The sequence below is a fragment of the Odontesthes bonariensis genome, chromosome 21, assembly GCF_027942865.1.
Source record: "Odontesthes bonariensis isolate fOdoBon6 chromosome 21, fOdoBon6.hap1, whole genome shotgun sequence".
Lineage (NCBI taxonomy): Eukaryota > Metazoa > Chordata > Actinopteri > Atheriniformes > Atherinopsidae > Odontesthes > Odontesthes bonariensis.
In genome coordinates this window covers 10372454-10391734 of record NC_134526.1, presented here as the reverse complement: position 1 = coordinate 10391734, position 19281 = coordinate 10372454, and the positions used below count along the sequence as shown (strand labels likewise).

The 19281-nt window shown below is 38.3% G+C and overlaps 3 protein-coding genes across 3 annotated transcripts; all 3 read right to left on the bottom strand.

Annotated features, from left to right (window-relative positions):
* Nucleotides 1–3653: 3653 nt before the first annotated feature.
* LOC142371283 (complement C1q-like protein 2) lies at nt 3654–4919 on the bottom strand. Its single transcript, XM_075453924.1, has 3 exons — nt 4640–4919; nt 4399–4533; nt 3654–4311 (listed from the first exon to the last, which is right to left on the bottom strand). Exons 1-3 carry the CDS (start codon nt 4893–4895, stop codon nt 4025–4027), a joined length of 678 nt encoding a protein of 225 aa, XP_075310039.1. The 5' UTR covers nt 4896–4919; the 3' UTR covers nt 3654–4024.
* A 1238-nt stretch (nt 4920–6157) lies between these two features.
* LOC142371428 (coenzyme Q-binding protein COQ10 homolog, mitochondrial) lies at nt 6158–9488 on the bottom strand. The gene is made up of 5 exons (XM_075454090.1): nt 9385–9488; nt 8713–8865; nt 8255–8447; nt 7762–7863; nt 6158–6413 (listed from the first exon to the last, which is right to left on the bottom strand). Exons 1-5 carry the CDS (start codon nt 9486–9488, stop codon nt 6228–6230), a joined length of 738 nt encoding a protein of 245 aa, XP_075310205.1. The 3' UTR covers nt 6158–6227.
* Nucleotides 9489–11638: 2150 nt separating this feature from the next.
* On the bottom strand, nt 11639–13616 carry hsd17b1 (hydroxysteroid (17-beta) dehydrogenase 1). Its single transcript, XM_075454078.1, has 6 exons — nt 13520–13616; nt 13053–13214; nt 12778–12957; nt 12576–12669; nt 12317–12500; nt 11639–11882 (listed from the first exon to the last, which is right to left on the bottom strand). Exons 1-6 carry the CDS (start codon nt 13614–13616, stop codon nt 11727–11729), a joined length of 873 nt encoding a protein of 290 aa, XP_075310193.1. The 3' UTR covers nt 11639–11726.
* Nucleotides 13617–19281: the final 5665 nt, after the last annotated feature.

Here is a 19281-nt window from a genome sequence, read left to right as displayed (position 1 = left end):
TCATTTCTCTCTCTTTTTAAGAATACATTAACAGGCCTAACTCATGTAACATTCATCACAAAACTGGAGTCTCCTTCATAAACAGTCCTCCACAAAAGTGTGACGCCTTATTAAATTAAAAAAAAAAAAAAAAACTCCCTGTGCGCCGGGTACCTCCTGCAGTACCTCCGCGTACCACTAGGGGTACGCGTACCACAGTTTGGGAACCACTGTTCTAAGCAAACCAGTTGGAAGGTTAAATTGTGAGCATTGGGGTGCTAGTAGGGTAATTTGTTACCTTTGGACAAAATTTAAGCTAGCTGGTTGCCAAGTTAACTTTCTGCAAGTGTAGGCTTCATATTTACCACATAGACATGGAAGGAGTGTTGTTTTGTCTGTGTGTGTTCATGTCATGCATATACAGTTTACATGTACTCTATACTTTTACCATATGAGAGAATGTTTGCTGCTTAGAAACTTACTGTATCACATCAAACTAGTATTTGATACCATATGTACACACTGAGCTGACCTAATCCATGCCACTTGTCATTCTGAAGACCCATCAAATGGAAAATCCTCTTGAGTTTTTGCCTTGTACTACCATCTAGTGGACATTAATTGAAATAGTAAATAATGTCTCATTCACAATGACTACTAATCGCCTCTGCTCTGTTTCAAGGCTGAGTGGTGAGTCTCCATTCCAGGGAAACAGTGATGCAGAGACTTTAGCCTTGGTCACAGCAAAGGTTATTTTCCCCAGCAAAAATGAATATATATATATATATACATAGTTTTGAGTTACACTTTGAGGATCTATAAGTGCCAGAGCTTTAATTTTAACTTTTTTATTCACTTCTGTTGCCTAGCCTCACCCCTGAGCCCAGAGGCAGAGCATGCCCTGGAGTCTCTCGAGCGTAAGATGCAGGGCCCCCCCCTGTTCACCCAGAGCTTGGAGGACCAGGCTGTAGCTCAGGGATCCTGTGCCCATCTCATATGTCACCTCACAGGTACACACCAACCTTTTACACACCAAGCAACCACATTCACATTTGAGGGCCTAAGATAAGGCCTGACTTTTTTTTTGTTTTTGCTTTTAAGAATTAAGTTTGGTTAAATTACAGGGTAGGATAAAATCAAACCTTTACACATACCTTACATATTGCATTATAAGACCTGGTGCTTTTAAAGAATATCACACAAAGTTATCTCCATAAAAATGGACTTTTACAACATTTCTGAACAAGAAAACATTTGAAATATTGCCCGCTGCACCACAAGGAACTCTGTATTTTTAATAATCTATTCAAGAAGAATATTAGATATAATATTCCTCTGTGTGCAGAAATGTGAGGTGATAAAATGTATAGATGTGATGTTCTTTTGGGCCTTGAATATATACCTTCGTGTTTTGAGATAAGGAATACAAATGGGGACCAAACTGTAAACCTGTGGTGGGGCTGGAAATATAGAACACAAGTATTTTTGTACACAGTTTCGGTAAGTCAGATAGATTTAGTCACAGAGCAGCTGTTGATGTTTCTTTATGGGACCAACATATAGATATATACTGACCTCAACATGTGGTTTCACTTAAAACTGCAAAGCGATGTGTGAGTAGCTGCAGCTAGCTTAAAATGACATACCCATTTTGAAAAGCAAACAGGGCTGAAGTTATGCTGTTTGAATCACGTGCTGTTAATGACTCGTGTTTGTCTCGTGTGCATTTAATCATCTGTTCATAAAATTTCAGAAGGTAGTGTTTATTTTTTTTATTGTCAGAAAATGTAAAGTTGGTGAAAATGTGATACAAAAACAGAATAAGACTAATAAAACTAACTATGGGTTGATACTGGCAGACAAATATCTTTTAAAGTCACACCCTTAAAACAGCTCATTCCTCCACTGTATGTTCCATCGTTAACATCGATATAATGTAGTCCATTTTGAGACAGTTGAACACATAATTTATATTCTTCTTGCAAACTTTTTACTTACCTTTTTATACACATTTCATACACTTCAGTGCCCACTTGCAAGCAAAAACACAGTTATTATATCCAAAGCATTAGTATGTACTATGCAGTCTATGTTTCACTGGTAAAATGACTAACTCCGTATGACCCATAGATTTACGTTGGTTACAGATTTTAATATATCTGGTGTCAATAAGTTGAGTGTTAAAATAAAGGTGTGCTTTGTTTAGTCCACACTATGAAGATGTCTGTGTAGGTTCTCAGTCATTCAAGTCGTTGCAATCCCAAGTGCTTCAAGACACGGCCATTGTACTTAAGAGTACATTTCACCTCTCATCCACAAGGCGTCTTCAGTTGTGAGGGAGATTTGAGGAAGATACTTATTCTTCTGAATGTTAATATTTTTCACACAAACACATCAGATGTAATTCAGTCTTTTTGTAATGTTCTAGTGGTCAACTCTATTTTTATCTATTATCTTTGCTTTAGTGTATGCCCTAATCTGGATGAAACTGAGGTAAGTGAAGGATTTTTTTAATTTGTGTGTGTCACCAAATCACGTGCAGCGAGGTAGACCATTTATTATGCCAATGTTTGCATAATAAATGAGAGAAAGATATCTGAAAGTTCCCTCTGTAGGTTTATTTTCCCTGCGTAAGCAATAGCAGATCATGTGGAAACTCTTCCAACAGCTGCCTGGTATGCAGTAAAGAAAGGATGAAAGAATCATTTGTAGTGAAATATTTTAAAAAAAATATAGCACACAAAGGAAGAAAGAAAGCATTCTCATGCTGTAACTCAAGCCAGCACAGGGAAAAGGTGCTTTTTGAATGGTTTTATTTTTTTAATTTACACACACTTTATCTATTCTTCTTACATGTCCCATTCGGACATCCTCAAATCTTGTTTAAATTCTAAATGAAATTAGATAAAAACTGAAAAAAATAGCCAAGTCTAAACAAGGAACATTAATTTTGTTTTAGCAGCTCTGTACACCTTTAGCAGCTCTGTACACTGTGTACTGCACTGTGCTACACTGTTCAATTGAACTTTTTTCTATATTTCCAGGTTTATTTCTTTTATTCTTGCACTTACAATGATTAGTTATTGGGTAGCAGGGTCTGTGCAGGGTAACTGACACCCCCAGACGGGTTGGTTGGGGTGATAGTTTGGATGACTCACTAGTGTCAGTCAGATAGGCAAATAAAGAGGAATACCATCCAAAAATGTACATACTTGTGAAGGGCTTTTAGACATTTCTCCATTGTAGAAATGATTATGCATCGAGGCTAAATTCTAAAACTCCCTTAAAGCTAAAAATTGTAGTGCAATTGGAGCTAACTGTGCACTCTTTTGTAAGAAGACCAATATTTTTAAGCATTTTTAAAATCACGATTTAAAATCTCTATGATGGACTGGCGACCTGTCCAGGGTGTACCCCGCCTCCCGCTCGATGACTGCTGGGATAGGCTCCAGCCCCCCCGCGACCCGACCGACTGATTAAGCGGGTATAGAAAATGGATGGATGGATGATTTAAAACCTATTTTTCTTTTTCACAAGAAATGTAAATTTTTGTTTTTGTTAATATTTTCTTATATTGCAGATGTGTCATTTAAACTCTTTTCAAAGTTAAATTAAACTGAAAATACTGATGTATGTAGTCAAAATTATAACATAGGTATACAAAAACTCAGTGGTTGGGAATTTTTTTACCTTTCTTTATTAATATTTCCAACCATATTGTTATTATTTGCATTTTCAACATCAGTAAAAATGACCCACTTGTGTTTTTATCCAAATAAGAAAATTGCGAGTGGTTAAAAACAAAGATGTAGATTAAGCTATACTGCTCAGGGAGAGCTGTACTTCTATTTTGACAGATGTGGTGAATTGCTCGGAAAAATGTAGGTTAAGACACACCACTTCATTAGTTTGCTACAAGTATGAATAATTCTAAACTAAACTATTTTCATTTCCCATGCTTTACCAGCTAGCATTGTGAATAAAACTACACATGTTTTACTGTGAAACCATCAGGTCCAGCAGACCTTGAAGCATGCTGTTTGAATTACATGGTGAAGAGCAGAAAACCACTGAAGGTGTTGTAATGGGCCATGTCGTCATAGACGACCCTGTTTGCAAACAGCTCCACATACACATTGTCCCCCACCTTCAGAGGGATGACCACGGCATTGCTCCCCATGTCATTGCTGTCAGTTCCAGACACATCCCAGACAGATACTAATTGTTCGCCATTCTTTCTAAGACTCACAACAGAATTGGGAGTGGGACTGAGGTTGTTGAACATTGAGAAGCGAAAGAAGTACATTCCATCGACCATTGCTGTGAAAATGCCTGTCAAAAAAAAGGAGAGGGGATGGCATGTGATGAGTTCACAGTTGAATTTCTCTTTCCTTCTCTTGATTCTGTTTGTGTACAAACCTGTTGAGGGGTTGTAGCAACTGCCAGCGTTGGAGAAAATATTTTTATACTTCAGTGGAGTGGCAGTCGTGAAAGGTCCTGTGTCTCCAGAGCCAGAATCCCTGAGAGCTGCGGAAAAAGCCACCCGAGGAATGCCTGAAAACAGCAAATTACCACAAACGCATCAGAAATAGGAATTTATGCAAGGAATAATTATATTCCGTTAATATGTTCCATAGAGAATGTGTCCACAGTACGTTACCTCCAGTGAGGCTCCGCAGCTCCAGGACTTCTTTTTCAGTGTTTTGCTGATTGGTTTCCAGAAATGTAATTTTTTCTGCCATGTTTGCAACTTTAAACCTCAGTTCTCCCATTTGCTCAGATAAAGTAGTGAGGGAGCAGATGTTACAACTGCTGGTTGATCCTGAGGACTGACAAACTTTGGCATTATTCTCATCAATTCCAGGTTCACAAAGACAGCAGCCGAACGCTAGAATCAGGACTGCAATCTTCTTCATCCTTGTGGTTCTCTGCTTCTCTGTTTAGGAACCTCTGTGGTGGCCAACATTTATACCTTGTATGAGATTTTGCAATACCAGAGATAACAGCGCATTGTTTTACACAATACCAGGAAACACGCATTTAGAAGACCACACCCTCTTTTTATTGATGTCCCAAAAATTTGATTTGGGAAAACCCACAAATGTTCAAACATGAAGTAATAGAACCTTGTATATCTCAAGTCTAGTGATGTGTGATCAGCACCATGGCTGATCTCAGTGTGTAGATGTGCCGAACACATTTCAAGCGATTGCAATTGCTGCAACAGGACGCTCTACTAAGCATTGACCTATGGACTGCTGATATGGATACTTCTACATGCTTATGTTTTCAGTTTCTCTGCCTTTTCTTTTTTTCTTTTTTAATCTATTTTCGGAGATAACATTAAAAAGTTCTATCCATTTTCTTAAAAATAGCCATTAACAAATAATTACTTTTGGTGAACTTGGGGAAAAAATACGTTTGCCATTTGATACCAACGATAATTTATGAGGTACTGATATCTGCACCAACATTTCCTCGTTTGACTGCTCTACTCTTAGTCTGATTTAAATTTTCAGGAAGGATAGAAAGCATGTCTTTGCTCAGATTTGGAGCAATGATGGCAACAAATCCAGACAATACTGATCTTTCGACCAGCACTTTTAAATGATCACAAGCTATTTTCAAAGATAAACAGCACTGCGTGTTCTTTTAAACATTTTTCCCATTGATAGACTGTCATTTACTGAGTATGCCTTGGAGTTTTCCAGCTAACTAGGTTAGAGGGAAGAACCAAATACACTATCAGGTCACTTGAACTGTACTTGCGCAACTATTCCCATAAGTCTGTTATTTTTTTATTGAATGTTTACGCAAAACCCAACAATAAGTAACCAGTTACAGATTACAGATCCATGAGAGTATAAAACTTTGCTTGTGCTGAATGTTGCCGAGTTGCTGGGGAGCAAAATAAAAGAGCTTTTTAATTAAGAAGGAAAAATCTGAATACCCTGTTAGATGTTTCAGCACAGAGCAGGAGTTACTTATCGGAACATAATCCCAGGATTTTACAAAGGAATCATTTCTGTCGTCACAATCATTTCAAACAACACATTTATTCTTACCATTAAAATAAATACAAATGTACAACAACGTAAATACATTAGCTTGCAGCTTATAAATAAATAAAAATGAATTAAATTCCATGTACATGTCAACTTAACAATAATACATTTATTGCAAAAAAAGTGAAAAAAAAAAAGAAAGATCCAGTCTCATATTTCAGACAAGTGCGGATTTTAGGTAAATCAGCAGGAACGCAGGGTTTGGTTAAAAGTCTGAGGAACCGACTGCCTCCTCAATGATGCCGACGGCCGGTTCCTGTAAAGTGTTGCTGCTCGTGACTCAAAGGCACTGACCATTCGCTTCACCACTTCATCAAAGAACACACTGGCCAGCTGAGAGTGCAGAAGAGACTTGAACTCAAATGACACCTACAGAAGACACAAGAAGCAAACCTCAAAAGGTCATCAGATCCACAGCATCTCTTACTTAAAGGGGAACTCCGGGGCATTTGAAGCGCATTTCCATTGCTAGAGGTTGTCAAATACTGATAGTAGGACACAGAGAGGTGCAAATCTGCGCTCCCTGTGTGGAGATAGCGCTGTTCGCTCAGCCTGTCATGCAAGGCTAATACGTGGTGGCTAAGGGGCAAGCGCTAACCCTTCCACGTAAAACAACAACTTGCACACTGCAGAAACGTCACACCACTTTATAAACCATCCGACAATAAAGTCACAAGCCTTACCATCAAAACCATATGCATGGTTCTCACATTACTGACATGGGGACGTTACAAAACAACTTTATAAACAGCATGTAACTCACCGGTTAGTTGTACGCTCGCGCATGTGAAAGCCCAAAAGAGTCGATGGACGATAATCCCATATACAAAACAATTATCTTCTCTAGAAAAACTGTGTTCAAGTATTTAAAACATTAAAACAATATTACTGGGCATGTATTGTTGTAATGTTTTAAATACTTGAACGCAGTTTTTCTAGAGAAGATAATTGTTTTGTAAATGGGATTATCGTCCATTGACTCTTTTGGGCTTTCACATGCGCGAGTGTACAACTAACCGGTGAGTTACATGCTGTTTATAAAGTTGTTTTGTAACCTCCCCATGCCAGTAATGTGAGAACCATGCATATGGTTTTGATGGTAAGGCTTGTGACTTTATTGTCGGATGGTTTATAAAGTGGTGTGACGTTTCTGCAGTGTGCAAGTTGTTGTTTTACGTGGAAGGGTTAGCGCTTGCCCCTAGCCACCACGTATTAGCCTCGCATGACAGGCTGAGCGAACAGCGCTATCTCCACACAGGGAGCGCAGATTTGCACCTCTCTGTGTCCTACTATCAGTATTTGACAACCTCTAGCAATGGAAATGCGCTTCAAATGTCCCGGAGTTCCCCTTTAACATATTCAACCGAAATCCAACCAGTCCCTGACTGACGCCAAAGTAATCTGTGCAAACATTAAGGTCAACCTCCCTGCAGCAGCTCTTTAACACTCTTCTCTACCATTACAGATATTTTCAGTCTCCAAAGGACACTGGCATGCTCTTCAGGACTAAACATAGACCATAATGAGATTTTACTCAACACTTCCTCTCAACCGGTAATCCATTCACAAAAGTTGTAATTAGTTTCTCCTTAAGCGGGCATTCTGATCTCCCAAGTACTATGTGTAAGATATTCAACTGAAATCAGAGCTCATTTGTTGTCACAAATGTCAGAATTTCATTTTATCTTGTGAAAAAAAATAAAAATAAATAACTTACAAAGAAATCCACTTTGCAGGAGTTTGGTAGGTCTTTGGCACCAGGGCCAAACCTCCATATTGTTTCAAGGTGGCTGAAGAGGGATCCATCAGTGCACACAGCCTGTTTCACAACACACAGTCTGTTATTATTGATCGCAAAAAGGTAACAACTTCAAACAGTGAGGTTTCTAATTACTGAGCTCTGGGAGACTGCAGAATAGAATAAAGGACTGAGTCTTATGACAAAAAAAAAGACAGTGGACAAGATATAGGATATACAAAGTCACAATAAGCCAGAAATAACTTAATATTAAACATATTCTTTCATTTAGATTTGTCTAAACCTTTTGAAAATATATCACTTTAAAAATGTCCTACGCCCGAAAGGAATGTTCACAAATCGACATCACTATTATCAAAACTGACGAGTGGGGGGGTTTTCGGGGTGATTTTGAGATTAATATAGCTATAGTTTTGGTTACTTTCATGAATTAAACAGAATAACGACTTACTTTGACTTGGTGGTTTGGAATAAGGGTGACCTCAGAAGTGTATCGCTCAGTGATGGGAGGAAAACCTATTACAAGCTCCGCGCAGATGTCACCGCTTGGCCTCTTCATCATCCTTGACCTCTTGCACCAAGGAACAAAATGCTGGTACTTGTCCACATCGGCCACCACATTGTACATCTGCTCTGGAGTGAACCTGAACACACAGTCACAAGACAACAAAGACACAACCAATCAAATTAAAATCAAATTATTTAAGCGCAATGTTTTGCCTTTTTAAGGTTTACGTTTACTTTTATCAAGTACTGTCATTATTTTTCAGTTTTATTAGTTTTCTTTTCAGTACAACCTGGTGATATTAATGGAGGTAGGAAAACTAAGTCAAGAACTTTTTCTTGCTTAGGATTATCGTCTTCTTACAGTAGCTCTTGACCTCCTAAATGTCATATAGTGGCACTCACTCTAATATCTGGCACTCGGTGTACTCTATCCTGCGGGTGCTGATAGGAGCAGCCAGGTTGATGAAGCTCCGGCTGGGTGTGCAGACGGGGGTGACGGGGCAGAGCTGAAGGCTGCTCCTCCTTGCAGCCAAGATCCCACAAGAACCCAGATTTCTAAGAAGAGAAAATAATGCATTTCTAAACATACTGAAGTGTAACATCTTAAGATTACTTGGTGTTGGTACATCTGCCATGTGACAGCACTTAGTCTGTAAACTTAGAATAACAGCTAGCCCATCATGTGCATGTTAGTTTGAATTTGTGCGCATCAAGTTCACCTGGACTAAGAACAATAGTCTCAGAGAAAGCTGATTCACACTATTATTTGATTAAAATAACTGGGTAAACATTTAGTTTATTTTCGTTTGTGACTGTAATACATGTAATCTGTATGGAGACAAGTTGATTACAACAATAAAAGAAGTCCCATGGCTGTTAAGTCTGCCAAGTGTTGAAACACTAAAAAACGCGTCCAGTAAATTACTAGATGGTAAACATGCTGAAGAATAGTCTTTACATTCAAATTTATAGCGATTAATCTACCATATACAGTGTGTGACTAAAAAAGACTTGGTCCCAGCATGAGACTGCTCCTACCTGTTCGCGCCTCTGTGGTGGAAAGTTTAGACTCACCTGAACTGTAGTCTTTTGGTGTTTCCCCGCACGAGCTTCGAAAAGGGGGCTTCATTCATATCCATCAGCGCCCTGAAGAGGAGAGACGTCGTTTTATTGTTCATTGTGAATTTTGTCATTTAAACTAAGCTGCTTCCAAATATGTGGATGATTCCACACCACCAACAGAAGAAATCCGGCTTTACACTGACCGGCGAGGAGCCACTCTTCTGGCCTAATAAGGAAAGTACCTTACGTAACAAAAATGCCATCGGTCCGGCCAATCAGAACACTCATGTGTCATTTTTCCTAAATTAGTCGAAAGTGTGGTTTCAAAAGTCCCCGGATTTACACACCAATATAGTGGTAAAATGAGTTTGTAATACTAACATTTCAAAATCTTTGGACAACTGGCAACAATTGGCCGACTATTTATAGTTTCTGTCCTCTTGTAAATACATTTATAACATATTTTGGTGATGAAGAAAGAGTATCTAGCTGAATAAATATTTGCACATTCATTATATGTACTTTTATGACATATGTAAAGACTACACTGATCTGAGCTCATTTCCCCAAACTCCCTGAGAGCTGAATACATTTAAATGAATAACCAAAAAAATATGAGGTGCCAAAGTTTACATACAATTCATATTTCCATATGAGTGATTTGTGACAGGATCACTGAAAGGGTTTGTCACCCTGGTTTGTGGTATCTCAAACATTTTCCATGAGCAAATCAAATAAATGACCTGCACAAGATCAATGTGGACTTGGTTTTAGGGAGAAATTCAGGTAATCAAACTGACTGAAGTAATGATTAAAGCAGAGAACAAATTAAGCTATCACCAAACCGCAATATTCTTCTATGAGGAATTAACAAGAAATGTTTAAACCTTAAACATTTAAAAAGTTTAAATGTTGATGTAGTAGAAAAGTCTAAAAATCTAACCTTGATATATTTTACAACACCCTTTACCTGACTTTCATTGTACTGATCTGCAGAAGGCTTCAGACTGTAAGCGGCTAACTTGTGTCTAAGTGCTGCTTTATTACGTGGCTGTGTGGTAACTCAGCCAAAAGGAGTAGTATAGGATCCAATTTAGGACCTTCAATGAGGAATTAGGGCACCTGATCAGGGAAGGATTTAAGAACCAAAGTCAATCCTGTCAAAGATAGGTCAGAAACGCAACACGAAGATGTACAGACGGGTTAACCTGTCTTATTTAAAAAGAGACCAATGTTTAACAGCCCCAGACTAAGCCAAGTATTACAGAGTTAATGGATACTGTTCCAGTTGGTTCTCTTCTTCTTTAGCCTTTGATCCCTGAACTTTATGCAGTGCTTTGTACAATGTTTGTTTGTGCTTGTTTGTGTGTATCTCAAAACTTTCACAAATTTCACTTAACTGCACAACACTGGTGCATTGAAGTCACTGTTTGAAAAAAGACGTCACTGAATTTGTGTTTTTGGCTTGCTTGCAATTCAATAAAGTTTTTAATCATTGACAGGCTTTATTCAAATAGTTCATGAACTCAACTTTCATCTATTGTACTATATGATAATACTTGTCTAAAACATGCAAACTGGGTAAACTCACTTTGTTAAATCTTAATGTTAAAAAAGGCATATGCCATAATGCCGTTTCCATTGTCGAATAAATTTGCCTTTTTATTTGTTTTATATGCAACATGTAGACACAGCACAGGAGTACAGCGAGACATCCACTTGTAGGTGAAAGGATGATCTATGACTGAACTAGCTGTTAAGAATGCGCCATTATGAGATTTGTAAGAGGTAAATATTTTTCCCCACAACTGGATATAACTTTGAAATACGTCATCTGACACCTGTGAATACATATTTACCACATAGTATGAAAGAAAACTTACTCACGTCAGCAAATTCATGTTTTATATGTATTTTTGTCACAGTATGTGCATGCCTTGTAAGGCAACATGATGGAACCACATTAGTCTTTCTCCATTCTTTCAAAAAAGAAAGCTGTGTGCTTAAAATAGCAAATTGAAATTACACAAGTACATTTTTAGAATATTTCCACTTTATCAATGTGGTAGGAATCCATCCCAGAAAGGTTATGCAAACTGAGAGCACTGGCGAACAAGAGGAATGCAAAGTCTGCAGCATCACTCAGAACATAAAATAGAAGTCTTATCAGATATTTCTTCACCAGTGATAAATGAGACACAAAAATAGAACATACCCTGTGAAACTACAACTCCAAATACTGAATGGGTCAACTAAGTTCCAACAGCTAGAATTAGAAACTAAAGACACCACCTTTTGCACACATGTGAAACATCTCAAGTGATAGTTTTGTTGTAAGTAAAACATGTGCACAATTATTGTTCCTCAGTTGAGAAAATCATCTTGCTCATGGAACTGATGTATTGGGATCCATCTGGTTCTGTGAACTTCAGTTTGGTAAGAGGTGGCATGACACCATTGGTGAAGTATCTGAATGAAGGGCTGGGTGACTGGATGGCAGTGAGAAATACCTTGAGAATAAAAACACAGAAAAAAAAAGGTGAACAGTTGATGATTTAATCCTATTCGTATCAACATTTTACACAGCATCTCAGCTTTTTTACAAAAAAGATTTCTGCTCATGTCTTGGGGATTTTTTCATGTCAATGAATCTATAATAATGCATCATATTGGTGTTTTTTTAAAGCAAAAGATTGTCAAAATGCTACTCATGCACAATTGTGTGTGTCATTTGTTGTCAGTCTGTGTTGATCTTGATTCCATCAGTATAGTTGAAATGATTTATTTAGTTGAAATATATCATTAGATTGGAAAACTAATAATGTATTATTGATTTATGGTGGGACCAATACCAGGCTTTAAACATTCACACTGTGTTGACTCGCCAGTATCGAAGATGCACAAACTGATGACAAACTTTTGAAACTGTAGATACACTACATACCTTTACAATGTCTTCAGTGTCTTGTGCAGCATTTTGGAAAACTGAGCTGCAGTGTTGCAGATATTTTTCATACAGACTGAGTGTTTGGGTATCGACCTCCTTGAGCGAAGCATCTCCAAGCTCAACCTTCTGCAGGTTAGCCAGGAAGTTGGTGTTGACTGGACCACACTCAATGAGACTTACGCTGCGGAGAGAAACGTTCAGGCATTTATCCTCATAAACATTTACAGTCAATCATGCTGAAAATATTTAAACTCACTGTATGTTAAAGTGTTTCAGGAGGACGGCCAAACTCTCACATGCTCCCTCGATTGCAAATTTACTGGCACAGTACATCTCATTAAAAGGGAGACCTATGAGAGTAAAAAGATGGGTTAATTGGGAATTTTATGAATCAACAATAATTTAAAAAAACTGGAACACTGATAGTTAGTGATATCTGACTCATTGGTTCATCTCACCATGAAGCCCTCCAGTGCTGCCAGTGACCAGTATGCGGCCCTGGCCCTGAGCTTTCATTTCTGAGAGGAAGGCTTTAATGGTCTGGATAGTTCCCACGAGATTGACTTCCAGAATTTGCCTCATTGAGTCTAAAGACTGCACCTCCAGTGGAGCCATCAAACCCACACCAGCATTACACACTGCAAATATTGAGAATATCAAAGATATCAAACACATGCAAATTCTATCCTATCAAGACCAGTCTTAACCAGAACATACTCCAACAGGCGTATACCCAGAATGTCCACTCGTTTTTCCACAACCCTGTCTCTTGCATCCAAGATGGATTGTTGGTCAGTCACGTCCATTTGGAGTATTTCCAAGGTATCCCTGTGCAGGCCTTTCACACTCTCTAGAAGACGTTCCTTCTTGGCCAGGTTCCTCATTGTGGCATAGACTAAACAGAATGCAGCACTTAGTTTCATGTATGAAAAATGAGTATTTGCACAAAGATCTCAGGCTGAAATGCAAATAAGGAAACATGAATGGATTCCAAGCAAAACGTTTGTACATGGCAAGTTTGACAGAGTAAGCCATTTGTTTAATCCAGAATCACAACAATACATAGTATAAAGTGTCTCACCGGCTTTAATAGCCCTTAATGGCACAGATCCAGAACCAGTTCAAGATATAAAAAATATAAATAACCAACAGTGTAACAGATCATGATAGATAGATATACTGTATGTCAAATGCTGTTACCTTTGAATGTTTGGTCGGGGTCAGAGGCTAACCGGACAGCAAGGCTGAGACCAATACCAGAGGAGCAGCCAGTGATCAGCACCACCTTCTTGTCCATTGAGCTTAATTCAAAAATGCCTACTTCAGGAGAGAGCATCTGGAGCTAAGTACAACCAGTGCAAAATGAGCCAGACAATCAGATGGAACCATGAGAAAACTCTTCTCAGACTCTAACAAGGCCACTTAATCCTAAACATCTGCCTGTTATCAGCCACCTGCTGTCCTTCCATTTTGTTCTCACGTCCTTGTTAGTATAGTTTTTTTTGTTTTTATTTCAGACGTGGGAAACAGTTCCTTGTTTATGGGTGGCTTGATGAAACCTCAAGCAACACTATTGATAGCTGCTTCTGTAAGTGTATTTACTGAGTGTACATTAGGTTGGCTGTGTCAGCTCTGAAGTATAACACAAGATATTTTGCATATATATATATGGCTTAAATCATAACAATGTTCAGAAACATTGTTTCTGTTGTTCCTCACTGCTTCACTGTGGAAAATTTTTTCACTAAACACTAGATGGCAGCACAAGATCATCGCGCTCTTTCTACCAGACAACATATAAACCCACACTGCAAGCAAGAGTTGTTTTTAGTGGATTACATTCAGATTGATTGGTTCCGATTTAAGTTTATACAGGAAAAAAATAAGTCTGCAAAATTAGTGATTTTTCATATATAGTTTGAAATTTTGACTGTACATAAGTCTACATCCGCTAAAGCTCTGAAAAAGCAAATGTTGTTTTGGAATTGTTTTTAAAAAAAATAATCTATTTATACATTTTACTTTTTTCACACATACAGTTTCCGCAGTCACAAATGGCCATCCCTCCTCAAAAACTTATTTTTTAAGAAAATAAGAAGCTTTTTAAAAGCTTACTTAATTCTACATCTGATCATCAGTCAACGTCGTGTGGAATTTCTTTAAAAAGGTATCAAACGTAGTTTATACTGAGAATAAACTTGGTTCATTCAGACTACAAAAGTCCAACCACATCAAAGGTATGGACATGTCCATTTTTCATTTCAAATTATCCATCATGTTCTTAGCAGCAAGTGGAAAATATGTGATGTGATTAAGAGAAGTAATATCTCTGTGCATATAAAAGAGTGTTCACTAGGTGGCAACAAAGCTTCATGTAGAAATAGTTTGTCAGTCAGTCTGGTTCTTCTTAAACTGTTTGTTTTCTTTTGCTTTGTTACAGATGTCTACCCGGATTTAATTCATTTCTCATTTCTGTAATGAATTGTGAACTGTATGAATATCAAGAAACTTTCTAAAAGGTTTTGATCAATGGTTAGGTTAAATACAAGTTGTTCATCAGTTATTCTAACATTATGGAGTGTAGAAAAGGTTTAAAAACTTATTTTTTGATATTGAGGTACTTTTTTACATTACTAACCTATTTTGCAAATCTATAGCTTTGCTAATGATATGAACAAGAATCATATGAAGTACGTTTGAAAGGCACACGTTATCTTTCTCTCTTATCTACTATTCTCTCTTCTCTGTTGCTTTGCGGCATTATTTTCTTTTTGTAAATTGTTACTTTCAGTGTGTATTTTCTTATAAATGCGTCTTTGGTCAGTCCGAACTATTTGCATCTTTATATAACACTTCAGCAGCCTGATTTAAAAAGAATTTCTTTTGCTGATGGGAGCAAACCAAGTAGGAATTTCCTGCCATTTTGTTGCGTTCCTCCCCTTGAGATGGCATCAGCTTGGCTGCTGTCCCAGTGTCTGGAGGACAGATAACAGCAAGCCTTGAACTTCTCACAAATATCAACTGCCAAGCATTGTTCAAGCTCTTGAACTAACTGACCTCATTCATTACTGAGTTTGAACTATTTAATGGTTTACTTTATCAATCCATAAAGTAAACCATTAATTCCACATGTCCTAAATATGTTTTCTTTCATGTTAAGGGCCACAAAAATTAAATGTGCGCACTTTGAGTTGTTGGAGAACAACTATGGATGAAGTGAAATGCTTGAACTTTTGCAAAAAAGTAAATGCCAGAGGAAAATTCACTCTGATTCTGTCCAAAGATTGGCGTCTTCCTCCTGTACTGTACGTAGTCATGCAGCACTCAAAAGGATGGGCTTCAATGCATCAGTTAGATGTCTGAGTCCATTCTGGCAGCACGGTGTAGTCTATGGTCCATGGCTATGGCATTTGGGAGGTTCCCTGCCACAAGTGATCTACAGTCTCCCTGTGGCCCAGTAATTATCAAAAGGTCTACTGGAAGTGCACAGTGACTGGAAAAGGCTTTAAAATGCCTCACTGGCGAAACTGGTCCACATCACAGGGGTAAATTGGCTTTTGAAGACTTTACAGCTGGTTAGAGGAAAAACAAAGAAATCCCATGTGTACAGCTTTGTGTTTTTTTGGCATTTTTCAGAGAAAAGTAAAGTGCTTTTTGAAGACAGTTGATGCATCAGGTTGGCCTCCTGCTAATAGATTCTGCACTGAAACCACAGAGCAAACAGTGACAGCAGTATTTTCTGATGCTTCAGAAGGAAAAGCATAACAGCTCCCTGGTGTCAGTCCATTCATGTGCTCAGCCTGAGGAGGATTGGGAGTCCAGGGCAGACACATGTGACGAGTGCACGAAGTAGACACAGTACAAGATTTGTACTATAATAACATTGAGTGGCAGCAGGAGCAGATGTACTCGACAGGATGTCCCATGTGAGAGTAATGAGCAGAAGTGAAACAGCTGAACGTTTGTGGTAGATGTGGTGAAGCTGAAATGTCACGCTATACCTGGCAACAAACATAGATAAGACATTTTCTTTTTTAACCGGGGGTGTTTCTGTTAAACTAAATAACCTCACTAAAGTTACAAAATGATGTCTTTAATGGCTTTTGAAGCTGATAGGACATGAACAGAGGATAATTCTAGTCGTTCTTGTAATCTTTTTTGTTGACTTACTCTGAGGAAGAAGAAATGGCTTCTCTTATAAAGGGAATACTTTATAAAAACAGTTTTTTGTCATAGGTTGACCATATCCAAAATGACACCATCATACAGCATTCCTGATAAAAGAAAAAGTTATATATTTCAGATGATTTGTGTAAGATAATGCAAATAGAAAATATAAACAGAATCCTATGCAACTCAAGCATGCTTCTGATATGAAGTGTTCCTTTTTTTTTTTACTGCTTAACAGGCTTTATTTTCCTTAAAGAAAGAGACATGCATCTCATAGAGTAGACTTACTGTGTGTATCAAGTTTTATTGTGGTGCTTCTCAGTATATAGTTTTGTTGAGCTTTGCTTATGACAATGATAAAAAGTATACTATCAATCTTTGAGAGAAGCGACGTGCTTGCATGTGTTGCAGTTGAGAAAAACACTCATTCGCTCATGTTCAAAGCATTTATGGTAAACATGGCAAAAAGCTCCCATTCTGTGAAACCCATCCAGCTCCACAGGATGACTGTTAAAGTAATATATTGAAAGAATTCCCACCACTGAGAATTAAATCCGAGATGATAGAATCTAAACCAGGGAGCTATAACTTTATATACTTGCTTATGAAGTGCCTACTGATGAGAGACGTGGCTTTGAGAAATCGTTCATTCAACCATGGAGCTCATGGCAGTTTTACTTCATAAGGGTAAAGAGAGCGCCTCAGAAAATGTGCAGTGTGTTTTTCACAGGGTAATACAGCTACAGTGTGGCTTACTCTGTCCTGGTAAAATCATCATGGCTGAAACAGGAGACGACGTGTGGAAACTGTGAATGGTTCTCAACACACATATACCGTGCTGAGGCAGAACAAAAATGTCAGTCGCAAAAGAGGTGAAACTTTAATTTTTTATCAAGATTTTTTAACTTAACCTAAATGGATGTTGTAAGGCTAAGAAAGAGAAATACAAAGTGCTCATAATGTCCATAAAGTCCATCATTCAGGGAGCTTTTAAGCTCAAGAGTGAAACAAATGAATGACTAACTTAGTACACGTCCATCCCAGAGTAAAGACACAGTTCACTCATGTCCTGTCATGGGAGGACAGCATCATTTTTACTTGTATAATTTCCCACAGTTTTTGATAAATGAGATCACTGAGGGTTAATAGAGCCTGCTTGACATGAGGCTTTACGTAAGCTGTAACCCTTAAGGCCACTGGCTGACCAACTGGTTTGGCTATCCACATGACTTGTGTGTGTACAAAACCTCAGTCCTCCAGGAAATGGCATGGATAGTGTCATGGGAAATGTACCCTCTGTCTTGAATCAACTATTTGAGACATTCTTTCACTGTTTTACTGGGGACATCCTGTTCCTTCTCTTCTCTGGGTCTTTAGGCATACAAGTCTGTCTGGAGACTAGCCCCGACCTGTTTTTAGCCAAGAACTTTGATTTCTTAGTCACAGGATAAGCAGGAGGTCAGAGTGGGAGGTTTTGGTGTGTATGCATACTTCTTGCTGCTGCACTGTTGTGGAGAATGTTGTTTGGTCGACGGGCACAAATGTATCTAAATTATGTATCGAAGGCCTGTTCCGTTGCGAGATCCAGCTTGTTAGATAAGATACATAAGAAAATGATGACAGTGTTTGTGCGGATATGATTGGTGAGGGTTTGCAGGATCACATCCCTCTGGCTTAGAAAGCTGAAGACAGAACACGTCTGCAGTGTAACTGGGAGGCCTAATGGGCTGGAGGACAAAAGTGAAACAGTGGAATTAATTGAATCTAATAAATCAAATCCTGAAAAAAGACAAAATATTACTCCATAAATACTTAGTCACCATATTAAAAAATGTCCTTCAGCACACCTTCCAGTGTGGAATGTGTTGTTAGTCTCCCCAGGTGCAGCAGGCGGTAAATGCCAAGCACTCCATGCATCAGTACCTCACCTGTGTTGCGGTAAAATGAAGTCAGGCAGGGTATGTTGAGGCACGGTAAGTGACTCAGGCATCCTGGTTTCCACCTGATATTGCGCAAAATTAGTTTTCAACAGTAAAGACAAGAAGACTTTAGTATTAATACTCAGATATTGCCAGTTTTATATTTTCGCTTTCACCTTCTGTGCCCTGTTTTTTCATATTCCTCATAGTTATCTTCAATCTCTTTTTTCTTTACTTTCCATCTTTCTTTCTTCCTTTATTTGAGTGACCTTATTGGTGTGTCTCCTTGTGAATTTTATCCTCTTACTGAAACTGTTGAGATCATTGGCACACCCCAATCTCCGCCTGGTAACCTGGACACTAACTGTTTACAGATAAGTCTCGAAACACTGGTTCTAGGTTGCTAGGTGTTTAGACATAACATGAAGCATTGTGTTTTTAAGCATGTCATTAAGTGGAAACTTCCCTAAAAGACAATACGTAAGAACAGCAGCATACATAACCTTAACATACCTTTTCGTTTAGGATGTAAACATTCACTTTTACATTTTACAGTCCCACGTGCCGCTGCATCTCACGTTCTGCATCTCCTTCCTGTGTTTCACATGTTTACCAAACCCACTTCCCCTGACTCTCCAGTCCACACAAAGGGTGATTTGCATGCTCTGCTGCTAAGACTTACAGTCCTCAGACTTAAATAATGAAGTCTTATTCTAATGTTGATATCACTGTCTTTATAGTGCTATTTTATTTTGTTGATAAACCATCTTTTTCAATAAGTTGTGTAAATTGCTGTTAGCTACAGTGAAACTTTGGCAATTTGTAAATGACTGTAGACTCAGAAAATTCTGAGAACTTATCACAAGCTAACCC

Coding starts and splice junctions, on each gene's coding strand:
- LOC142371283 (XM_075453924.1), bottom strand. CDS start 4,895: ATGAAGAAGATTGCAGTCCTGATTCTAGCGTTCGGCTGCTGTCTTTGT. Junction 4,534..4,639: donor GCTGCGGAGCCTCACTGGAG/GTAACGTACTGT, acceptor TGCTGTTTTCAG/GCATTCCTCGGGTGGCTTTT. Junction 4,312..4,398: donor TTGCTACAACCCCTCAACAG/GTTTGTACACAA, acceptor TTTTTTTGACAG/GCATTTTCACAGCAATGGTC.
- hsd17b1 (XM_075454078.1), bottom strand. CDS start 13,616: ATGGACAAGAAGGTGGTGCTGATCACTGGCTGCTCCTCTGGTATTGGT. Junction 13,215..13,519: donor CCCCGACCAAACATTCAAAG/GTAACAGCATTT, acceptor CATTCTGTTTAG/TCTATGCCACAATGAGGAAC. Junction 12,958..13,052: donor AAAACGAGTGGACATTCTGG/GTATACGCCTGT, acceptor CAATATTTGCAG/TGTGTAATGCTGGTGTGGGT.
- LOC142371428 (XM_075454090.1), bottom strand. CDS start 9,488: ATGAACAATAAAACGACGTCTCTCCTCTTCAGGGCGCTGATGGATATG. Junction 8,448..8,712: donor ACCGAGTGCCAGATATTAGA/GTGAGTGCCACT, acceptor CTGTGTGTTCAG/GTTCACTCCAGAGCAGATGT. Junction 6,414..7,761: donor CCTGCAAAGTGGATTTCTTT/GTAAGTTATTTA, acceptor TGTCTTCTGTAG/GTGTCATTTGAGTTCAAGTC.